Below are 24070 nucleotides of genomic sequence, written 5' to 3'. Positions count from 1 at the left end.
TTTATTTTGGTTCTCTCTTGTCTGAATTACTAATTTAAATTTTGACTTACAGTTCAGTAAAATCTAAGCACAGATTTTAAAGTAACAAGACTAATTTATACAGCATAAAGGTAAATACACTGCATCTGCTTGTTTTTACAGAATGAAAAATAGAAAGCTACAGCCCACGTATTGGGAGATGGAAAACTATGGAGAGTAGGCAAAGATGAGTTGGGCCGAATAGCTTGTTTCTGCACTGCACGATTCTAAGTTTCAGCGTAGACAGGCAGTGCCGTCTGCCAGTATGTGTCATAGAGTTATATCACATACAAGAGGAAATTTGCAGATGCTGGAAATCCAAACAACACACACGAAATTGTTCTGGAGCATGTTGATATTAAGGGAGAGGAAGTGTTGGAGTTGTTAAAATACTTTAGGACAGATAAGTCCCCGGGGCCTGACGGAATATTTCCCAGGCTGCTCCATGAGCGGAGGGAAGAGATTGCTGAGCATCTGGCTAGGATCTTTATGTCCTCGTTGTCCAGCGGAATGGTACCGGAGGAATGAAAGGAGCCGAATGTTGTCCCCTTCTTCAAAAAAGGTAGTAGGGATAGTCTGGGTAATTATAGACCAGTGAGCCTTACGTCTATGGTGGGCAAGCTATTGGAAAAGATTCTTAGAGATGGGATCTTTGAGCATTTAGAGAATCACGATCTCATCAGGGACAGTCAGCGTGGCTTTGTGAAGGGCAGATCGTGTCTAACAGGCCTGATAGAATTCTTTGAGGAGGTGACCAGGCATATAGATGAGGGTAGTGCGGTGGATGTGATCTATATGGATTTTAGGAAGGCATTTGAAAAGGTTCCACAAGGTAGGCTTATTCAGAAAGTCAGAAGGCATGGGATCCAGGGAAGTTTGGCCAAGTGGATTCAGAATTGGTTTGCCTGGAGAAGGCAGAGAGTCGTGGTGGAGGGAGTACATTCAGATTGTAGGGTTGTGACTAGTGGTGTCCCACAAGGATGTATTCTGGGACCTCTTCTTTTCGTGATTTTTATTAACGACTTGGATGTCGGGGTAGAGTGGTGGTTTGGAAAGTTTGATAATCGTTTCCCTCCCCGAATCATCCCTATAAACTTAGATACTGTGCTCTAGCAATAACCTATTAAGCTTTGCGGTAGTACACCCAGCGACCTGGCCGCCACAGCTGTCTGCGGTAACAAATTCTACAAATTCTTCATCGTCCGGCCTAAGGCATTTTCCCGCATCTCTGGAGTTTTAAGTGTACGCCCCTCTATTCTTTTGTCCAAGACTCCCCCACCATGGGAAACATCCTTTCCACATCTACTCTGTCTAGGCCTTTCAATATTCGAAAGGTTTCAATGAGATCCCCCATCATACTTCTGAATTCCAGCGAGTACAGACCCAGAGGCATCCAACGTTCCTCGTTTGATAATCCTTTCACTCCCTGAATCATTCGTGTGAACCTCCTCTGAGGCCTCTCCAATGCTTCCTTGGTCTAGGAGCCCAGAACTGTTCATTATACTGAAGGTGAGGCCTTATCAATGCCTTATAAAGCCTCAGCATCACATCCCTGTTCTTATATTCTGGACCTCTTGAAATGAATGTTAACATTGCATTTGCCTCCTCAGCACCGACTCAACCTACAAGTTAATATTTAGGTTGTTCTGCACAAGGACTCCCAAATCCCTTTACACCTCAGATTTTTTGATTTTCTCCCCGTTTATAAATAGTCTGTACATTTATTTCTTCTAAAAAAGTGCATGACCATGCAAATTTCCAGCACTGAATTTCATTTGCCACTATCTTGCCCATTCTCCTAATCTGTCTGTCCTTCTGCAGCCTGCCTGTTTCCTCAACACTACCCGCCCCGTTTAGTTTCTAACCCATTTCTAAATGTCCTCAGTATGAGTAACCTCCGTTTCCGATCCATTCAAACGTCTCACATTTCACCTGTGCTCACGCGTTTGCGATCCGATGACGAATTAACTGTTTACAGTTACAAAACATAGTAGATGCATATTGAAATACCATAGAAGCATAGAAAAATAGAAAATAGGTGCAGGAGTAGGTCATTCGACCGTTCGGGCCGGCAACGCCATTCAGAATGATCATGGCTGATCATCCATCTCAGATCCCTGTACCTGCCTTCCCTCCATACCCCCTGATCCCTTTACCACGAGGGCCATATCTAACTCCCTCTTAAATATAGCCAATGAACTGGCCTCAACTGTTTCCTGTGGCAGAGAATTCCACAGATTCACCACTGTCTGTGTGAAGACGTTTTCCCTAATCTCCGTCCTTAAAGGCTTCCCGTTATCCACAAACTGTGACCACCCGTTCTGGACTTCCCCAACATCGGGAACAATCTTCCTGCATCTAGCCTGTCCAATCCCTTTAGGATTTTATACGTTTAAATAAAATCCCTCATCAATCTTCTAAATTCCAACCTGTATAAGCCTAGCCGATCCAGTCTTTCATCATATGAAAGTCCTGCCATCATAGAAATCAATCTGGTGAACCTTCTTTGTACTCCCGCTATGGCATGAATGTCTTTCCTCAGATTAGGGGACCAAAACTGCACACAATACTCCAGGTGTGGTTTGACCAAGGCCTTGTACAACTGCAGTAGTACCTCCCTGCTCCTGTACTCGAATCCTCTCGCTATAAATGCCAGCATACCATTCGCCTTTTTCACCGCCTGCAGTACCTGCATGCCCACATTCAATGACTGGTCTATAATGACACCCAGGTCTTGTTGCAGCTCCTCTTTTCCTAATCGGACACCATTCAGATAATAATCTGTTTTCCTGTTTTTGCCACCAAAGTGGATAACCTCACATTTATCCACATTAATTTGCATCTGCCATGAATTTTCCCACTCACCCAACCTATCCAAGTCACCCTGCATCCTCTTAGCATCCTCCTCACAGCTAACACTGCCACCCAGCTTCGTGTCATCCGCAAACTCGGAGATGCTGCATTTAATTCTCTCGTCTAAGTCATTAATATATATTGTAAACAACTGGGGTCCCAGCACTGAGCCATGCGGTACCCCACTAGTCACTGCCTGCCATTCTGAAAAGCCATGTTTATTCCCACTCTTTGCTGCCAACCAATTCTCTATCCACATCAATACTATACCCACAATACCGTGTGCTTTAAGTTTGCACACTAATCTCCTGTGTGGGACCTTGTCAAGAGCATTTTGAAAATCCAAATATACCACCTCCACTGGTTCTCCCCTATCCACTCTACTAGTTACATCCTCAAAGAAATTCTATGAGATTCGTCAGACATGATTTTCCTTTCAAAAATCCATGCTGACTTTGTCCAATGATTTCACTGCTCTCCAAATGTGCTGTTATCACATCTTTGATAACTGACTGTAGCATTTTCCCCACCACCGATGTTAGGCTAACCGGTCTATAATTCCCCGGTTTATCTCTCCCTCCTTTTATAAAAAGCGGGGTTACATTAGCCACCCTGCAGTCCTCAGGAACCAGTCCAGAATCTAAAGAGTTTTGAAAAATTATCACTAATGCATCCACTATTTCTTGGGCTCCTTCCTTAAGCACTCTGGGATGCAGACCATAAGCTATCAACCGGATGGATACCGAAATCTACTGGAGGATCGTAACTTTGGCAAAGTACTGCAACCGGTTTCATCCGCTGGATATAAGGCCACGAGCGGGATCAGTCGTTTGGAAACTTCGACTTGCAATAAGGGCTTCACTTTGGTAAATTGACACATATTCTTGTACCACTTAGGTGTACTGCTTGTTTCTTGTTGTCCAGCAAGGGGCATTGCAGTTAAAATTCAATCAGGTAAAACAGATTCCAGGTTTGGCACGTTTAGTCCTTGGGATTCTGTTCCGAATAGATAACTTCGACACTTTGATTTTTTCTCGGCTGTGAATCGACTGTGTCGGTCTCCCTATGATAAACAATTTCTTCTTTCTTGGTCTTTGCTACGGCGATACGGGCGTAGGTGAAGTTCCTATCAGGCGGCCTCTGCTTGGTCTGAAAAATCCACATTAGTTGGGATAAATCATTACTTTCATTTTTTAGTCATATTGCTTTTCATGTTAAATATAGTCCCGAGAACTTCGCAAAATCACAACTGTCTCAAAACACTACCAACTAACAGTGCTTGCTTCATTAACTGCAAGTATAAATACTTGAACATTTCTGGCTGCTATCTCTATTTTCGCTCTACCTTTTCTGTCACGTAGATGAAATATACTGTATAATTTAATGAAAAGACCAACGGTTTGCACAGCAGAGAAAATGCCGAATTAGGGTGATAGTCAAGTCATTCATCACCTTACTAAATACCAGAGCAGCTGGATGGACCGAAATGTTTATACTTGTTCCAAATTCGCTCGTTAATACGTACCTGCGCGTAGACTGTCCTCTCTTGATTTACGAAGACTGGAACTTTCCTGGATTTGGTAAGATCTAGTGCAGCGTAAGGCACCATCGCCTCGCTTGTAGACTGCATAGATTGAAACACAGATATATACTCATTTTAAAAGTGCAGGCGCCGGAAACGATCAGTAAGCAGAAACATACAATGCCAATTATGAATCTGTACGGCCTTCATCAACGCGCCTGCACGGACAGTACAAAAGAACATAACACACATCGTGTCGATAAAGCTCCTCACTATGATCTTTGACATGTCGTAAATTATCTTAATTTCCATACTTGCTTGATGTTGTATTGGACTTTACAGTCACAAACCGACAACTTCTCGCCAAGAAATAGAAGCAAGTAATAAGCAAATTCAGCTACAGACCATATTAGTGCTTGCAACCACATACGGTAATTTCAGTTTCTGATTACTAGCTTCACTTAGTCGTAAATGAAAAGCCCGTTTTCGGCTACATGTAGGAGTTAAGTCCGTGCAACAAACAGAACTAGCCTGTCACTTTCTTTTGAGGATACAGTACAGAATAGGGAACTGTTATTCCAGCAGTAGTCTGAAGGTACGACCAGTCCGCCCCAGGCAATGACGGCAGATATTCATCACATTGCTCTGGAGTTAAAAGCATCCAATATTAGATCACCTATTTTGTTGTTAGCAAGCAAGGTGGTTAAAAATTGAGTTTAAAATATCACTTAGCAAAGTAGGATATAATCTCGTATTAAAGTTAACAGACAAAATATATTAGAAACATCAGACATAAAAAAACCGACAGGACAATACAGTCCTTCGGCCCACAAAGCTGTGCCGAACATGTCCCTACCTTAGAACTACCTAGGCTTCACCCATAGCCCTCTATTTTTCGAAGCTGCATGTAGCCATCTAGTAGTCTCTTAAAAGACCCTATCATTTCCGTTTCCACCACCGACACCGTGTGCGCGTGAAGGGGAGTGTGAAATAAAGAGCTGGGAAGTTGATTGGTGAATGAGATACAGGCCAGGAGTGGGGGTAATCTAACAGAAGAGGACAGAAGGCCATAGACTAAAGACAAGAGGGAGGAGCACCAGAGGAAGTGCTGTGCAGGTAAAGAGATAAGATAAGACAGGGGAATGGGTATGGGGATTGGTGAAAGGGCAGTGGTATTGACGGAAGTTCGAGAAATCGATGTTTATATCGTCAGTTTTGAGGCTTCCCAGACGGAATATAAGGTGTTGTTCCTACTATCTGAATGCGGCCTCATTGCGACAGGAGAAGAAGGCATGGACTGACTTTTTTCCCCTTCTCCATCTCGGTATCTCTTTCACCAATCAATTTCCAAGCTCTTTACTTCACTCCCCACACCCCTTCCCCGGTGTCATCTATCACCTCGCGTTTCTTCCTCCCCACTCCTACCTTCTTACTCTAACTGCTTTTTTCCCTCTCTGAATCGTTTTCACCCAGTCCTGATGAACAGCCTTGGCCCGAAACGTCGACTGTTTACTCTTTTCCACAGATGATGCCTGGCCTGAGGAGTTCTCCAGCATTTTGTGTGTGTTGGTCCTAGAGTCACATAGCAGTGCAACTCAGAAACAGGCCCTTTGAGCTATCCTGCCACTCTGATTTTCAGAGTTTCATCTCTGTCAATTCGATGTACCTGGTCTTGTGTCGAGCACTTCTTTGTCATTGCGATTTACGTGTTTGTATTTATGATTTTTATGTAACAGGAGTACCTGCCTGCGGTACGTTATCAGACCATAAGACCATGAGACACACGCGCCAAATTAGGCCATTTGCCCCATCAAGTAACCTTCATCATTCAAGCATGACTGGTCTTTCTTTTCCCTCCTCAGCCTTTTCCCCGTAACCTTTGATTCTGTGTCTAAACAATAACCTGTCAAGCTTTGCGTTAGTGCACCCAACGACCTGGCCGCCACAGCTGTCTGCCGTAACACATTCTACAAATTCATCATCGTCCGGCCTGAGGCATTTTTCCGCATCTCTGGAGTTTTATGTGGACGCCCCTCTATTCTCTTGTCCAAGACTCCCCCACCATGGGAAACATCCTTTCCATATCTACTCTGTCTAGGCCTTTCAGTATTCAAAAGGTTTCAATGAGCTCCCCGTCATCCTTCTAAATTGCAGCGAGTACAGACCCAGAACCATCCAACGTTTCGCGTCTGATAATCCGTTCACTCCCCGAATCATCAGTGTGAACTTCCTCTGAGCCCTCTCCAATACTTCCTTAGACAAGGAGCCCAGAATTGTTCATTATACTGAAGGTGAGGCCTTATCAGTGCCTTATAAAGCCTCAGCGTCACATCCCTGCTCTTGTATTCGAGACCTCTTGAAATGAATGTTAACATTGCATTTGCCTCCTCAGCACCGATTCAACCTGCAAGTTAATATTTAGGGTGTTCTGCACAAGGAATCCCAAGTCCCGTTACATCTCAGATTTTTGGATTTTCTCCCCGTTTATAAAATAGTCGGTACAATTATTTCTTCTAACAAAGTGCATGGCCATGCAATTTCCAACACTGAATTTCATTTGCCAGTTTTTTCCATTCTCCTAACCTGTCTGTCCTTCTGCAGCCTACCTGTTTCCTCAACACTACCCGCCCCTTTTAGTTTCTAACCCGTTTCTAAATATCCTCAGTATGAGTAACCTCCGTTTCCGATCCATCCAAACGTCTCACGTTTCACCTGGGCTCACGCGTTTGCGATCCGATGACGAATTAACTGTTTACAGTTACAAATCAGAGTGTATGCATATTGAAAGACCATAAGCTATCAACCGGATGGATACCGGAATCTACTGGAGGTTCGTAACTTTGGCAAAGTACTGCAACCGATTTCATCCGCTGGATATAAGGCCACGAACGGTTCAGTCGTTTGGGAACTTCGGCTTGAAATAAGGGTTCACTTTGGTAAATTGACACATTTCCCTGTACCGCTTAGGTGTACTGCTTGTTTCTTGTTGTCAAGCAAGGGACATTGCAGTCAAAATTCAATCAGGTAAAACAAATTCCAGATTTGGCACGTTTAGTGCTTGGGATTCAATTTCGAATAAATAACGTCGACACTTTGCATTTTTCTCGGCTGTGAATTGACTGTGTCGTTCTACCTATGATAAACTATTTCTGCTTTCTTCGTTTCTGACAGGGCGATAGGGGCGTAGGTCAAGTTCCTATCAGTCGGCCTCTGCTTGGTGGGAAAAATCAGCAGTAGTTGGGATAAATGATTACTTTCATTTTTTAGTCATATTGAGTTTCATGTTAAATATAGTCCCGACAACTTCGCAAAATCACCACTGTCTCAAAAGACTACCAACTAACAATGCTTGTTTCATCACCTGCACGTATAAATGGTTGAACTTTTCTGGCCGCTTATCTCTATTTTCGCTTTATCTTTTCTGTCAGGTACATGAAATATACTGTATACTTTAATAAAAAGATCAACGGTTTGCACAGCAGAGAAAATGCAGAATTAGGGTGATAGTCACGTCATCCATCACCTTACTAAATAGCAGAGCAGCTGAATGGACCGAAATGCTTATACATGCTCCAAATTCCCATGTTAGGACGTACCTGCGCGTAGACCGTCCTCTCTTGATTCACGGACCCTGGAACTTTCCGGGATTTGGTAAAATCTAGTGCAGCGTAAGACACCATCGCCTCGCTTGTAGACTGCATAGATTGAAACACAGAAATATACACATTTTTAAAGTGCAGGCGCCAGAAACGACCAGTAAGCAGAAACATACAATGCCAATTATGAATCTGTACGACCTTCATCAACGCACCTGCACGGACAATGCAAAAGAAAATAACATACATCGCTTCACAAAGCTCCTCAGTATGATCTTTGATATCCCGTAAATTACCTTAATTTCCATACTTGCTTGATGTTGGATTTTACAGTCACAAAACGACAACTTCTCGCCGAGAATTAAAAGTAAGTAATAAGTAAATTCAGCTACAGACCATATTAGTGCTTGCAACCACATACGGTAATTTCAGTTTCTGAATACTAGCTTCACTTTGTCGTAAATGAACAGCCTGTTTCCGGCTACATGTTGTAGTTAAGTCCGAGCAACAAACAGAACTAGCCTGTCACTTCCTTTTGAGGATACAGTACAGAATAGGGAACTGTTATTCCAGCAGTAGTCTGAAGGTACGACCAGTCCGCCCCAGGCAAGGACGGCAGGTATGATCAAAATTCATGACATTGCTCTGGAGTGAAAAACATCCAATAATAGATCACCTATTTTGTTGTTAGCAAGCAAGGTTGTTAAAAAGTGGGTTTAGAATATCTGCCTAGCAAAGTAAGATATAGTCTCCTATTAATGTTAACGGATAACACATATTAGAAACATAAGACATAAAAAAAACCTACAGTATATTTATATATACATACATATATGTAGTGCATTATGTTATTATGTTTTACATACAATTCATTCGGTTTTGGATACATACCCTGAATTGATCGGATGTTTCTTCCTCCTTTTGCGTGCCTGGAAATTAAATAAGATAAAAAAAAATAGCATATTGTCATCAAAGACAGAGGTTCCACATCGAGTTACTGGACATTACTAAACATTGCAAAGGAATTGCCTCCTTTCCAGTATTTTTTTATATATTAGAATGACTGTTCCGATGTTGACGGATTTTAATGTTGGTTTTTGCCTTTGGGGCTTACAATGCCGGCATAGAAAGAGAATTCGTCTGCAAAGTTTCCGAGAGCGCCAGTGTCTCCCCGAATGCCGGAGTTCAGCATTAATGAATTCCGAGTTACCAGAAATGCGCTGTGCATACTAAGTGAACGAGAGAGTCCCTAATATTTTAAACTAGAGGATAATTTCTTACGTTGAGTTACAGCTCCCAGTCCTTTTGGATGAACAATTGTTTTTGACCAATTCAAGCTAAATTCATCAGGACTTGGTGATCATTAACACAAAACCTTAGTTAATGATAGAAGGTGAACATGCTGAGGTCTCAAAGCCAATCATCTCCTCACTAAGGGGAAAATAAATCAAACAGAGAAACAGCGTTGTAGTAATAAATGTTGTCGATGATTTCACAAGTGGAGATGGTGGGGTTGATGTAAATTTGACCACATCTTAAGTAATAACGGAAAGAGTGAAATACGCTTACGTAGAAAGTATCTTTCTGGATTTTTAAAGAAAGTGAAATGCTGCCTACAGAGTAAATGTAAAAGTTCAGTTGGTGACAGTTTGGAGTCTTTAGCAGAATGATCATCCCAACTTTGAGAAAGAATGCCGAAGGAAACGTAACTGCACAGAGTGAGCAGTGACGGTGAGTACAACTGGGACCAACATAACTACTCATGGTGCCGAGTGACGGTCAGTACAGCTGGGACCAACATAACTACTCATAGTGCCCAGTGACGGTGAGTACAACTGGGACCAACATAACTACTCATAGTGCCGAGTGATGGTCAGTACACCTGGGACCAATGATGTTAGTAGTTAGACTCGTAATCAAACAGAGAGCTGTAAATTTGAATGTGACACAAATTTTAGAGAGATCCTCGGTACTGAGAACATTACAGTGGGTTGGCAGAATCTTGATAAACTGATTTAACATGCGCGATATTGGATTCCAACAGAAGGGACAAGAAGGTTCTTCATTACTTGGAACGTGCGAATCCTATGGTAGAAGAGTATAGAGGTCTCTGTGAATAAACGCACGACAATTGTACACTACGTCTTTGGTGGGCAAGACCGTAAAACGCAGACAATCAAAACTCAGGTTTGGAGAGCCAAGGCTGAACAAGAGGGACATTATGCGAAACCTGACTGCATCTCACTCAAAGTGACCAGCAGAGCGTCCTGTTTAGAAACATCGGGCACAAACACGTTTTGTTTTTGTTTTTGAAACAAGTTGCTATAATCGTACTCAAAATGTAAGGACATCGATTACAGATCGAGTCACCTTTCTCATAACAAGGACGAGGGATGGCATAATATAGATCTTAAACTTTTACGAAATTATTAGGTAATTCCATACAGGAAGGTTGAACACAAGACCATAATACCATAAGATACAGGAGCAGAAATAGGTTATTCGGCCCATCGAGTCTGCTCTGCAATTCAATAATGGGCTGATCCAATTCTTTCAGTCATCCTCATTCTCCCACTTCTCCCTATACCCTTTGCTTACCTGGCTAATCAAGAACCTATCTATCTCTGCCTTAATGCACCCAACGAATTGGCCTCCACGGCCGCTCGTGGCAGCAAATTCCACAGATTTATCGCCCTCTGACTAAAGTAATTCCTCCGCATCTCTGTTGTTAGTGGACGTCCTTCAATCTTGAAGTCGTACCCTCTTGTCCTGGACTCCTCTACCATGGGAAATAACTTTGTCATATCTAAGCTGTTTAGGCATTTTTACATTCGGAATGTTCTAAGAGGTCCCGACCCCCACCCACCAAGCTTTTTCCTAAACGCCAGGGAATACAGCCTAAGAACTGCCAGACGTTCCTAATACTGTAACCCTTTCATTCCTGGAATCATTCTCGTAAATCTTCTCTGAACCCCCTACAATGTCTGTGTATCCCATCTAAAATAAGGAGCCCAAAAGTGCACACAATACTCTAAGTGTGGTTTCACGAGCGCCTTAGAGACTCAACACCAGATCCCTGCTCTTATGTTCTATGCCTCCAGAAATGAATGCCAACATTGCATTTGCCTTCTCACCATCGACTCAACCTGGCGGTTAACCTTTAGGGTATAGAAACATAGAAAGATAGAAAATAGGTGCAGGAGTAGGCCATTCGGTCCTTCGAGCCTGCACCGCCATTTATTATGATCATGGTTGATCATCCAACTCAGAACCCCGCCCCAGCCTTCCCTCCATACCCCCTGACCCCTGTAGCCACAAGGGCCATATCTAACTCCCTCTTAAACATAGCCAATGAACTGGCCTCAACAGTTTGCTGTGGCAGAGAATTCCACAGATTCACCACTCTCTGTGTGAAGAAGTTTTTCCTAATCTCGGTTCTAAAAGGCTTGCCCTCTATCCTCAAACTGTGACCCCTCGTTCTGGACTTCCCCAACATCGGGAACAATCTTCCTGCATCTAGCCTGTCCAATCCCTTTAGGATCTTATACGTTTCAATCATATCCCCCCTCAATCTTCTAAATTCCAACGAGTACAAGCCCAGTTCATCCAGTCTTTCTTCATATGAAAGTCCTGCCATCCCAGGAATCAATCTGGTGAACCTTCTTTGTACTCCCTCTATGGCAAACATGTCTTTCCTCAGATTAGGGGACCAAAACTGCACACAATACTCCAGGTGTGGTCTCACCAAGGCCTTGCACAACTGCAGTAGTACCTCCCTGCTCCTGTACTCGAATCCTCTCGCTATAAATGCCAGCATACCATTCGCCTTTTTCACCGCCTGCTGTACCTGCATGCCCGCTGTCAATGACTGGTGTATAATGACACCCAGGTCTCGTTGCACCTCCCCTTTTCCTAATCGGCCACCATTCAGATAATAATCTGTTTTCCTATTTTTGCCACCAAAGTGGGTAACTTCACATTTATCCACATTAAATTGCATCTGCCATGAGTTTGCCCACTCACCCAACCTATCCAAGTCACCCTGCATCCTCTTAGCATCCTCCTGACTGTTAACACTGCCACCCAGCTTCGTGTCATCCGCAAACTTGGAGATGCTGCATTTAATTCCCTCATCCAAGTCATTAATATATATTGTAAACAACTGGGGTCCCAGCACTGAGCGATGCGGTACCCCACTAGTCACCGCCTGCCATTCTGAAAAGGTCCCGTTTATTCCCACTCATTGCTTCCTGTCTGCTAACCAATTCTCCACCCACACCAATACCTTACCCCCAATACCGTGTGCTTTAAGTTTGCACACTAATCTCCTGTGTGGGACCTTGTCAAAAGCCTTTTGAAAATCCAAATATACCACATCCATTGGTTCTCCCCTATCCACTCTACTAGTTACATCCTCAAAAAATTCTATGAGATTCGTCAGACATGATTTTCCTTTCACAAATCCATGCTGACTTTGTCCGATCATTTCACCGCTTTCCAAATGTGCTGTTATCACATCCTTGATAACTGACTCCAGCAGTTTCCCCACCACCGACGTTAGGCTAACCGGTCTATAATTCCCCGGTTTCTCCCTCCCTCCTTTTTTAAAAAGTGGGGTTACATTAGCCACCCTCCAATCCTCAGGAGCTAGTCCAGAATCTAACGAGTTTTGAAAAATTATCACTAATGCATCCACTATTTCTGGGGCCACTTCCTTAAGCACTCTGGGATGCAGACCATCTGGCCCTGGGGATGTATCTGCCTTCAATCCCTTCAATTTATCTAACACCACTTCCCTACTAACGTGTATTTCACTCAGTTCCTCCATCTCACTGGACCCTCTGTCCCTTACTATTTCTGGAAGATTATTTATGTCCTCCTTAGTGAAGACAGAACCAAAGTAATTATTCAATTGGTCTGCCATGTCCTTTCTCCCCATAATCAATTCACCTGTTTCTGTCTGCAGGGAACCTACATTTGTCTTTACCAGTCTTTTCCTTTTTACATAACTATAAAAGCTTTTACAGTCCGTTTTTATGTTCTCTGCCAGTTTTCTCTCATAATCTTTTCTCCCCTTCCTAATTAAGCCCTTTGTCCTCCTCTGCTGAACTCTGAATTTCTCCCAGTCCTCAGGTGAGCCACTTTCTCTGGCTAATTTGTATGGTACTTCTTTGGAATTGATACTATCCCTAATTTCTCTTGTCAGCCACGGGTGCACTATCTTCCTTGATTTATTCGTTCGCCAAACTGGGAAAAACAATTGTTGTAGTTCATCCATGCAACCTTTAAATGCTTGCCATTGCATATCACCGTCAATCCTTTAAGTGTCATTTGCCAGTCTATCTTGGCTAATTCACGTCTCATACCTTCAAAGTTACCCCTCTTTAAGTTCAGAACCTTTGTTTCTGAATTAACTATGTCACTCTCCATATTAATGAAGAATTCCACCATATTATGGTCACTCTTACCCAAGGGGCCTCTCACGACAAGATCGCTAATTAACCCTTCCTCATTGCTCAAACCCAGTCCAGAATAGCCTGCTCTCTAGTTGGTTCCTCGACATGTTGGTTCAAAAAACCATCCCGCATACATTCCAAGAAATCCTCTTCCTCAGCACCTTTACCAATTTGGTACACCCAATCTACATGTAGATTGAAGTCACCCATTAGAACTGCTGTTCCTTTATTGCACATATTTCTAATTTCCTGTTTAATACCATCTCCGACCTCACTACTACTGTTAGGTGGCCTGTACACAACTCCCACCAGCGTCTTCTGCCCCTTAGTGTTACGCAGCTCTACCCATATCGATTTCACATCTTCCCGGCTTATGTCCTTCCTTTCTATTGCGTTAATCTCTTCTTTAACCAGCAACACCACCCCACCTCCCCTTCCTTCATGTCTATCCCTCCTGAATATTGAATATCCCTGAACGTTGAGCTCCCATCCCTGGTCACCCTGGAGCCATGTCTCTGTGATCCCAACTATATCATAATCATTAATAACAATCTGAACTTTCAATTCATCCACCTTATTACGAATCCTGCACATGGACTCCCAAGTCCCTTTGCGTCTCTATATTTTGAATTCTCTCCCCATCTAAATAATAGACTGGCTGTTTATTTATTCCAGCAAAAACCATGACCAGACACTTTCCAACTTTGTATTTCATTTTCAACTTCTCTGCCCATTCCCTTAAGCGATCCAACTCTCTCTGCAGGCTCTCTGGTTCCTCAACACTACCTGTTCCTCCACCTATCTTTGTATTATCGGCAAATTTAGCTACATATCCATTAATGACCCAGTCCAAATCATTGATATACATCGTTAAAAGCAACGGTCCCAACACCGACTGCTGTGGAACTTCACTGGTACTCGGCAGCTAGCCAGAATAGGATCCCTTTATTCCCACTCTGCTTTCTGCCGCCAGTCAATGCTCCACCCATGGGATCTTATCCTGCTAAGCAGTCTCCTGTGCGGCACCTTGTCAAAGTCCTTCTGAAAATCCAGATACCCAACATCTATTTCATCTCATTTGTCTACCCTGCTTGTAATTTCCTCAAACAATTGCAGTAGCTTAGTCAGTCAGAATTATTCTTTAAGAAAACCATGCTGACTTTGGTCTATCTTGTCATGTGCCTCCAGGTATTCCGTAATATCTCCCCTAACAATAGATTCCCAACTACTTCCCAACCACTAATGTCAGGCTAACCGGTCTATAGTTTCGTTTCTGCTGCTTCCCACTCTTCTTAAATAGCGGATTAACATTTGCAATTTTCCAGTCATCCAGTACAATGCCAGAATCTATTGATTCTTGAAAGATCATTGTTAATGCCTCCACAATCTCTCCAGCTACTTCCTTCAGAACCAGAGGGTGCATTCCATCAGGTTCCGGAGATTTATCCACCATCAGACCATTAAGCTTCCTGAGCATCTTCTCAGTTGTAATTGTCACTGCACAAGCTTCACTGCCCTGACACTCTTGAAAGTCCGATATACTGCAGATGTATCCCACTGTGAAGACTGATGCAAAATACGCATTCAGTTCCTCTGCCATCTCTGTGTCTCTCATTAAAATATCTCCAGCGTCATTTTCTGTTGGTCCTGTATCTACACTCAACTCTCTTTTACCTTTTATATACTTAAAGAAAGCTTTTAGTACCTTCTTTAATATTACTCGCCAGCTTTTTTCATAATCCATCTTTTCCTTTCTGATGACCTTCTTAGTTTCCTTCAGCAAGATTTTAAAATCTTCCCAATCCTCTGTTTTGCCGTTAGCTTTGGCTTCCTTGTATGTTCTCTCTTTTGCTTTCACTTTGGCTCTGACTTCATTTGTCAGCCATAGTAGTTTCTTTCTTCCATCCCAAAATTTCTTCTTACTTGGAATATATCTGCTTCGCATTTCCCACATTTTTCGCAGAAACTCCAGCCATTACTGCTCTGCGATCCTTCCTGCTGGGGTCCCTTTTCAGTCACTTCGGCCATTCCCCTCTCTTGCCAGTGTAACTTCCATTATTCCAGTGAAATACCGACACATTGGAATTTACTTTCTCCTTCTCAAATTTCAAAGTGAACTCGATCATATTGTCATCATTGTTCCCTTAGTGTTCCTTAACCGTGAGCCCTCTTATCACCTCCAGATCATAACACAACACCCAAACCAGCACAGACTATCCCCTCGGGGGCTCAGCAACAAGCTGTTCTAAAAAGATATTCCTTAGACATTCTGCAAATTCTCTCTCTTGAGGTCCAGTATCCACCTGGTTTTCCCAATCCATATTCATCTGAAAATCCCCAACGATTATCATGAATTTGCCCTTCCGTTACGCTTTTTTCATCTCCTGCTGTAACTTGTAATCGACATCTCGGCTGCCGCTTGGAGACTTGTATACAACTGTCATTAGGGTCCTTTTACCCTGGTCATTTCTTAACACAACGCATAGAGTCTCTACACCTTCTGACCCTATGTCATGCCTTTCTAATGATTTAATATTATTTCTTAATCACATCACTCCCTCTGCCTACTAACCTATCTTTCCCATACACCGTATATCCTTGGACATTCAGCTCCCAATGGCAGCCATCCTTTAGCCAATTTCAGAGATGGCCACAACGTCATACTTGTCAATCTGTATCTGAATTTTAAGATCGTCCATTTTATTTCATACAAATATAACATTTTCAGCCTAGTATTTGTTGCTTGCTGTTTTAACTGCACTATGCATCTATTGTCTTGTAACTCATCCCACTGTCTGTGATTATGCCTCATCTCCTGCCTGTCCTTTCTATCCTCTCTGTTGCACGCAATCTTTGATTGATTTCTGTTTTCTCCTTCCTCAGCCCTATCACTCGAGTTCGCATTCCCCTGCCAAAATTCGTGTAAATTCCGACGAACACCTCTATTAAATCGGCCTGCTAGGATATTGGATCCCTTTGGGTTCAGGTGTAACTCGTCCTTTTTCGTACAGTTGGTAATTCCCCCAGAAGAGGCCCAATGACCCAGAGTTCCGAAGTCCTGCCCCCGACGCCAGTCTCTCAGCCTCGCATTAATATGCCTGATCATGCTATTCTTGCGCACGTTAGCACGTGGCACAGGCAGCAATCCTGACATTACTACCCTGGGGGTCCTGCTTTTCAGCTTTCTAACCAACTCCCTGAATTCTCTCTTCAGAACTATCACCCTTTTTCTACCTATGTCATTGGTACGAATGTGTACCAAGCCTTCTGACTGTTCACCCTTTCCCTTCAGAATACTCTGCACCCGATCCGAGACATCTCGTACCCTGGCACCTGGGAGGCAGCACAGCATGCAGGTATCTCTATCAGGCTGACTTAACCACCTGTCTGTTCCCCTTACTATGGAATCCCCTATGACTACCCGATTCCTCACCTTCTTCTTTTCCTGTGCGGGAGGAGAAGATGGCGGCGCGACGCAACTCGCAGTGGCCACTCCGGTGGTGATAGCTGTTATCTGTCAAGTAGGATGCCGTGCACATTCCTGATTTGATGGAGACAGACGTGAGAGGACGGAGGAACATCTGGTGAAACTTCTGAAATGCCTGCTTCGCTGTCGCTGCTACTGGGTGATCCAGAATCTCTGGATGGGAAGGCCCCGAGTGCTCGGCTTTGCTTGCTGCTCGGCGGCCGGGGCGGAGTTGAAGCGCTCGGCAGAGGATGGTGCTTGTTGCTCGGTGTCGGAGGGCTGGTCGGAGGCTCGAATTTTTCGGACGGACTCAGAGTCCACTGCATTCGGGGTCTTCCAATGCATCGGCAAGCTTGCGGCGTTTGGAGCTTCATGGTAGGGAGAGTTTCTCCCTTCTAACGTCTGCGTGAGATGATGGGGCTATCGGGACTTGAGACTTTTTTTTACCGTGCCCACGGTCTGCTCTTTATCAAATTACGGTATCACTGTTGTAACTATATGTTAGAATTAGGTGATTTTGTCAGTTTTAGTCTTGGTTTGTCCTGTGTTTCTGTGATTTCTTTCTGGAGGAATATTGTGTCAATTTTAACGCATGTATTTCTAAGTGAAAATAAAGGAAGACTGAGTCATCTCATAATCTAATCTCATCTAATCTAATCCCTTCTGCACCACGGAATCACGGCCAGTACTAGAGACTCGATCACTGTGGTCGTCCTCTGTCAGATCACACCCTGAACAGCATCCAAAGCGAGATAACGATTACTGAGGGGTATGACCACAGGGGTGCTCTCTACTCTCTGAGCTCTTCCCATCCCTTCACTGACAGTCACCCTCTAATCTAACTCCTGGAGCCTCCGGCTGACTAACTCCTTGTAGCTCCCAACTATCTCCTGCTCACGTTCCCTAATAAGTTGTAGGTCATCAAGCCGCAGTTCCAGATCGCCAACACGGTCTCTCAGGAGCTGCATCTCGGTGCACGTGTCGCAGATGTGGCCATCTGGGAGACTGGAAGTTTCCCAGGATTCCCACATCTGACACCCAGAGCAAAGTACTAACTCTAGAGATCTGGTCTCTGTTCCACCAAAAAAAAAATGCAAGGGATTAAAAAAAAAAGTCCGCTTACCTCGCTGAAGCCCGAATGATCCAAAGCCCCACCACTCTGCCTCAGACCACTGCTTTCACGTCCGCTTCGCTCGGCAGTATCTCACTTTTATACTTGAACCTTCCCTGCTCCCCAAGTCAGGACTGGTTCTCCGGTTGTAGCCGAGTTCCCGCGAGGCTTTCCCCTTTCAAACTTCGCTGCCGGACCTGTGCGCCGCCTGCTCCCCGGGAGCTCTCCAACTCACGATTGCTGCGCCCGTTATAGAACAATACAGCACGATACTGTCTCTTCGGCACATTCCCTTTGTGCCGACAATGTGCACTATTCCAACATATTCTCCCACATACTCTCTGTCATTTCTTCATACATGTGCCTATTTCAAAGTCTCTCTCTTAAATACCTCTAATAATTTGCTTCTACCACCAACCCTGGCAGCGCGTCCCACGCACTTTCCATTCTCTTTTGTATAAGAATTTTTACCTTCCTGACATCTCATCTATTCTTTCTTCCAATGGCCTTAAAATTATCCCCCCTGTTATTAGCCATTTCTGCCCAGGAAAATTAGTCTCCGCCTGTCCTCTCTATATATGCCTCTTATTATTTTGTAGATCTTTATCACATAATCTCCCACGCTACTTCGCTCCAAAGAGGAACTTCCTAGCTCGCTTAACGTGCCCTCATCAGCCATGCTCTGTCATCCAGGCAACATTTCGGTAAATCTCTCTGACACCTTATCTAAATCTACCACATGTTTTCAATAATGAAGCGACCAGAAGTAAACAGAATATTCACAGTGTGGTCTAATCAGAGTTTTATCGTGCTGCAGTGTTAGATCGCGGCTATTGACTTCAGTCCCCCAATTAATGAAAGTTATTACTTTTTTACCCACTCAATCGGCAGGCACTGCAAATGTGAGAGATCAATGAACATCGACCCAAGATACCTCTGTTCGGTCGAGGATGAGAGGTGACCTGATAGAGGTGTATGAGGTGATGAGGGGCATTAATCGTGTGGATAGTCAGAAGCTTTTACCATTGCTGAAAGGCTAACACGACGGGGCATTGTTTTAATGTGCTTGGAAATAGGTATCGAGGGGCTGTAAGGGATATGGTTTTCACAGAGACAGTCGTAGGTGCGTGGAAGGCACTGCTGGCGGCCTGTGGAGGCGGATACAATAGGGCTTTTTAACAGCCTGTTAGGTACGTACATGGAACTTAGAAAAATAGAGGACTATGCGCTAGAGAAATTCTAGGCAATCTCTACGGTAGGTTACGTTGTCGGCACAACCGAAGGGCTTGTAATGTGCTGTAAATTTATATGTTCTCTGTTCTAATTCTACTCTGTTATTGCTCCCTTGCAACATGCCTTCAGGTTCAGCCGTCGACGGTGAACTACTTCACACTTTTCCGTGTTGTAATTCATTTGTCGCTTCAGAGCCCAGCTCTGCATCCTATCAATGTCCCATTGAAACATCCGGCAAACTCCTACACGATCCACACCACCTCCAATCTCCGTGCGATCTGCAAGCTTACTCACTCTCCCACTTCCTCATTCTCCCACTTCCTCGTTCAAGCCATTTATAAAATTCCCAAAGAATAGGGACCCCAGAACAGATCCCAGTGGAACACGGCTGGTTGCCGTCCTGCAGGCAGAACACACCCTGCCTGCTACCGCTCCCTGCCTTCTATCAGCCAGTCAATTCTGAACCGACTTTCCCTCATTACCTTGCGTCTTGATTTTCTGAATGAGCCTAGCATGAGAAAGCTTGCCAAATGCCTGACTAAAATCCATATACACCGCACCCACTAGCTAGCAATCCCATCCAGTCAGGCAGTGCTGCTGAAAAATCAACAGAATCTCCGAAGACCTGACCCCCGCGGGAGGAAAGATCTTCGCCCAGAAGTCGTATGAAGTCGTCTGGTGAAAACAAAAGCACAAGGGCGACCAACCTTCTATCAGCCCAGGATAGAGGGAGTGGGTAGAAATAGAAGGATAACGTACAGATATTTCAAAATCCCTGCCCCCCCCCCCCATTAACCTTTGTACACACAAGTTAGTTGGGATATTAGTTCTTCCCAAACAATGCAGAGAGAGTTTTTGGACGGATGAATGGGATAAGTTTTGTTGGATGACAGTGTCATTGCGAGAAGCCGAACATGAACGGATTGTTGGACATGGGCGAGCTGCTGTCGACGGTCAATGCCCCGGTAGGTGTGGAGGGATTAAGAAAACGAGGAAGAAAATCCCAAAGGAAGATGAAAATGAACTGTGCCAAAATCATATTGAGAGTATGGAGTCACGGTGATTTACACTAGAGGAGCATAAATCGTGGCCCGCGCTTGCGTGCCGACATGTACGATGTAATCAGTTGTAACCTACTGCAATGCTTAAGGAATAGATAAAACTTCTCTCTCACTCTTTCTTTCCCCACCTTCCCCTGCATGTTCAGCTAATTCACATTCTTACCTTTATTTTTCCTTGTAATGCATCGCTTCGCAATGAGAAAGACCAGCAATATAGACACCAAACCGCTCAATGCACATATGGAGGTCATGACATCACGGATAATACTAGCTCCTGGAAAATTGAAATATGTTGGATACAAATGAAAATTGTAGGAGTTCATACTAATAAATCCCTTTGTATTTGAAACTGATATAACATCTGAAATTTAGCCACTGCTTTAATTTCTGTAAAGTAAAAACGTAGTAGACAGATAGACATTGGATTTCGTAAATTCAATCCGGAAAAAAAAAAATATATATATGCATCGGTCTCTCCAATTGATTAATGATGTTTAAAAACGTTTGTCAAAACATACATTGCTTTCAGGTGTCACTTTATGAGACTGCTACTTTCAGCGAGCTATAAGGCTCTTCATCCTCTCGGGAAGTTTGTATTTAAATACGTATAGTTTTGTGCCTTGTTGAATGGAACTTTCAATATGTTTGCACTCTTCCGGTATGCAGTATGCCATGCCAGATGCAGGGAATGAGGAGTTGTGTTTCGGCTTGGGATGGACACTGGCCTGTGTATACTTTCAATACCCCGTTCTGATTCACTTGACAATCAAAGCGGAACGGTAAAGCGACACTTGTTAGCAGACTACTGGGAACAGCATTTCTCTGGAAGTGAGCTACATTTCGCCATTGTGACGGGAAAGCGGAAACAATGGTGGCATTGTTGCAACGAAGTTCATTTAATTAAAAACAGAACAGGAGGAAAGGAGACTGGAGGTAAACTGAAGAAATGAATTCAGTCACGGGAATTGCAATTTGAGCCACACAACTTTTTTAGATGAAAAGGTATAAAGAAGTACATATAAAGTATCTGGAGAACATCCTTTCATTACTATCAGAAAGATTGTGGATATTTTGGCTTCATAGAGGGAGAGGATACAAACAGAAGGATAACGTACCCAGTATTTCAAAATCACTGGCTGCCATTAAGCTCTGTGCACGCAAATTAGTGGGGTTATCAGTACTTCCAACTCTACACCCCACAAAAGAAAATGCAGAGGAAGAATTTGGGGAGGACGGATGGGATGTTTTGTGGGTAAACGACAAGGTTAAACATGCCGGATTATTGGAGGGAATTTACTTGGCAAATAAGGACGATCTGATTCCTCTGGACAATAAACAGCATCAGATTTGCTCCTTTTCGCGTCTTGTGGCGCCTTTAGCATCTGTCTGTTCTCAACCTAACACGGATGGAAAGCACGGGGTTCCGGCTGGATTCCAGCCTGGGATCATGGCCTCGAGGTCCGGAGCTGATGGCACCACATCGCCGGCCGGCACTACGAGTTTGTTATAGATTTAATATATTATACAAATCAGAGAAATCGTGAGGATAATTCTCTCAAGACACGAAACTCATTGCATTTTATGCCAGAGAAGGCAGCTTCCATAGGAATTGTAAAAAGCTTATTTTGTTTGTATTTAATAAGAAACTATTAGCGGTGACAGTGAAGTCCAGTGAAAACGATTAACTGCAGATATCGTTTAAAACTGGTTTATAGATACCCGACTTTTTATGATAGTTGAAATCCATAGTCTTACCTGTGCTGTTGTTGATGACGATGTAAGTGGCTAGTGCAGAAACCCGGAGGGTGACGTGAGATACCAGACAGGTGTAGACTGTCCCGGTTGGCACAACCTGTGTCACTGACAATCTGCCGGATGCTTCATATAGCCCATCCGAAGTGGAGGTGGTAACAGGTGAACCGGTTGTAATTTTGCTGCCATCTTTATACCAGGTGAGACTGATATCCATTGGGTAAAAGGGAGATGTATTGCACAGAATAGCCAAGGCTTCCGATTTCTCTGGATCTCCGGAGTAAATGTTCAATGGAGTTGGAGGAACTAAGAAATATAGTGGAATAGATAGATGAATGGTTGTTTACGGTTAGTTGTATATTCTCGGCAATATCAGCCTTCGATGTTATTAACATAAAAGGCAAAAAAAAGTAACAACGGCAGGAATTTAAGTTGCAATGGAGGAAAATAGTTTTTGATAACTAACTGAGCAAATCGTCGATCATGTGGGATCAGTGGCGGCCGTACTTTAATTTTCCGCAAATCAAATGGCTCCAGAATTTAAATTGAAATGAATGATTATGTACAAATACATTAGCCAGATTTTAATTAATGTCGTTGAATACTCTTGTTTTATATAGTCAACACGTGCCGCTACAATTAATACTGTTATTCTATTTAAGAGGCATTGTACAGAAGACAATTTCTCAGTCGCAATCGCATCAACTGAATCGATTCTAATTCACCTACCCAACACAACTAAAGTTGACCCAGTTCCGTTGCCAATTATTGTGCCCTGATGGGCGATTGTACAATAATAGACTCCCGCATCTTGTGGACGCACGTTGACTATCTGCAGGAAGCCGCTGAATTTAGTGCTGAAGCCGGTCAATTCTCTGGCGTCATGGTCTGGGTTGATATAATTATTTTCACCATTTTTCCACCAATATATGTCAACGCGGGGACCCTCCGGCAAGGAGGAAAGGGAACAGTCAAAGGAAATATTTTCACCCTTCAAGATGTTGGCGATTTTAGGGAGTTGTGTTACGTTGACAGATGGTTCAATGAACCCTAAATTAAAGAACGGCAATTCCGAATCAGTAAGAGACATTATAAAGAGTGTATACAATTGTAAAGACGAATAAGAACAAACATAAAGAGATATTCAATAACTGTTTCATTCTGAAGAATAGGAAAGACATTTACCCGTAAAATATATCATCCAAAGATGCAGACAGTGAGGTCCCACGCTGGCCAACATTCTGGTACAAGTGATCACAGGGATCGCGCGGTCGCGAACTGTTTCTCTGGGTTGACCTGTCACAGGGTGTGCTGCGTCAGTCTTTCCGTGACGGTAGTGCGGCTTCTGACCAATATATGGTGAAATTTACTTTCATTTGTGCTTCTGCGAGCAGCGGCGCGATTGTCTTCGAAACCGATTTTGCTTTCAGTCGCTGAATAAAGAGCAACCTATTTCACAAATCGATGTGATCGAGATCAATTTTAACGTGTGGTCTGCAGATACATTAGGTAAACTAACTCCCCGCTCCATGTAATCTCACTGCGCGCCCCCCACTCACTCATTCCCACGTGTCGACTCACACCGTCATACCGCTCCGGCACTCTTCACACACTCTTTTAACATAGACTCAACCTACCACTCTCGGACTCACTGCTCCCAGTCCGTTTCCTCAGGAACCGTCCCATCTTGCCTCTATCAAAAGCATCAGACAGCAAAGAGAGGAGGGGACTTCAATGAGGTCCACCGCCCAAGATAAAAGGTAGAAGCGGTTCGTGGCTGCGTAATGGAGCTACGACCGGCGGCCAATCCGGACATCGAAAGTTTGTTGAGGAGGTGATTCCCATCAGGTCCACCGCCCGAGGATAAAAGGTAGCATAAGAGGTTGGAGCAGCGGCCAGTCGGCTTTTGGAGTTGATCGATAAGAGCAAATTTAAGGAGGTAGGGGCAAGCGCACCGCCCAGCGTTGCAGCGGCGGCATCTGAGTGGATATAGTCAGAATGG

At 43.7% G+C, this 24070-nt stretch overlaps 1 protein-coding gene across 1 annotated transcript; it reads right to left on the bottom strand.

Moving 5' to 3' along the window:
* Window positions 1–23323, bottom strand: LOC134356417 (tapasin-related protein-like). The gene is made up of 8 exons (XM_063067357.1): window positions 23254–23323; window positions 22798–23118; window positions 22072–22374; window positions 20480–20590; window positions 8881–8918; window positions 7990–8088; window positions 4397–4495; window positions 1–4020 (listed from the first exon to the last, which is right to left on the bottom strand). The coding sequence occupies exons 1-8, from the start codon at window positions 23306–23308 to the stop codon at window positions 3853–3855; spliced, it is 1194 nt and encodes a 397-aa protein (XP_062923427.1). The 5' UTR covers window positions 23309–23323; the 3' UTR covers window positions 1–3852.
* Between the last annotated feature and the right edge of the window lie 747 nt (window positions 23324–24070).

The sequence above is a fragment of the Mobula hypostoma genome, chromosome 14 (genome assembly GCF_963921235.1).
Source record: "Mobula hypostoma chromosome 14, sMobHyp1.1, whole genome shotgun sequence".
Lineage (NCBI taxonomy): Eukaryota > Metazoa > Chordata > Chondrichthyes > Myliobatiformes > Myliobatidae > Mobula > Mobula hypostoma.
Note: the sequence above shows the minus strand (reverse complement) of the source record. Positions and strands in the feature narration are given on the sequence as shown.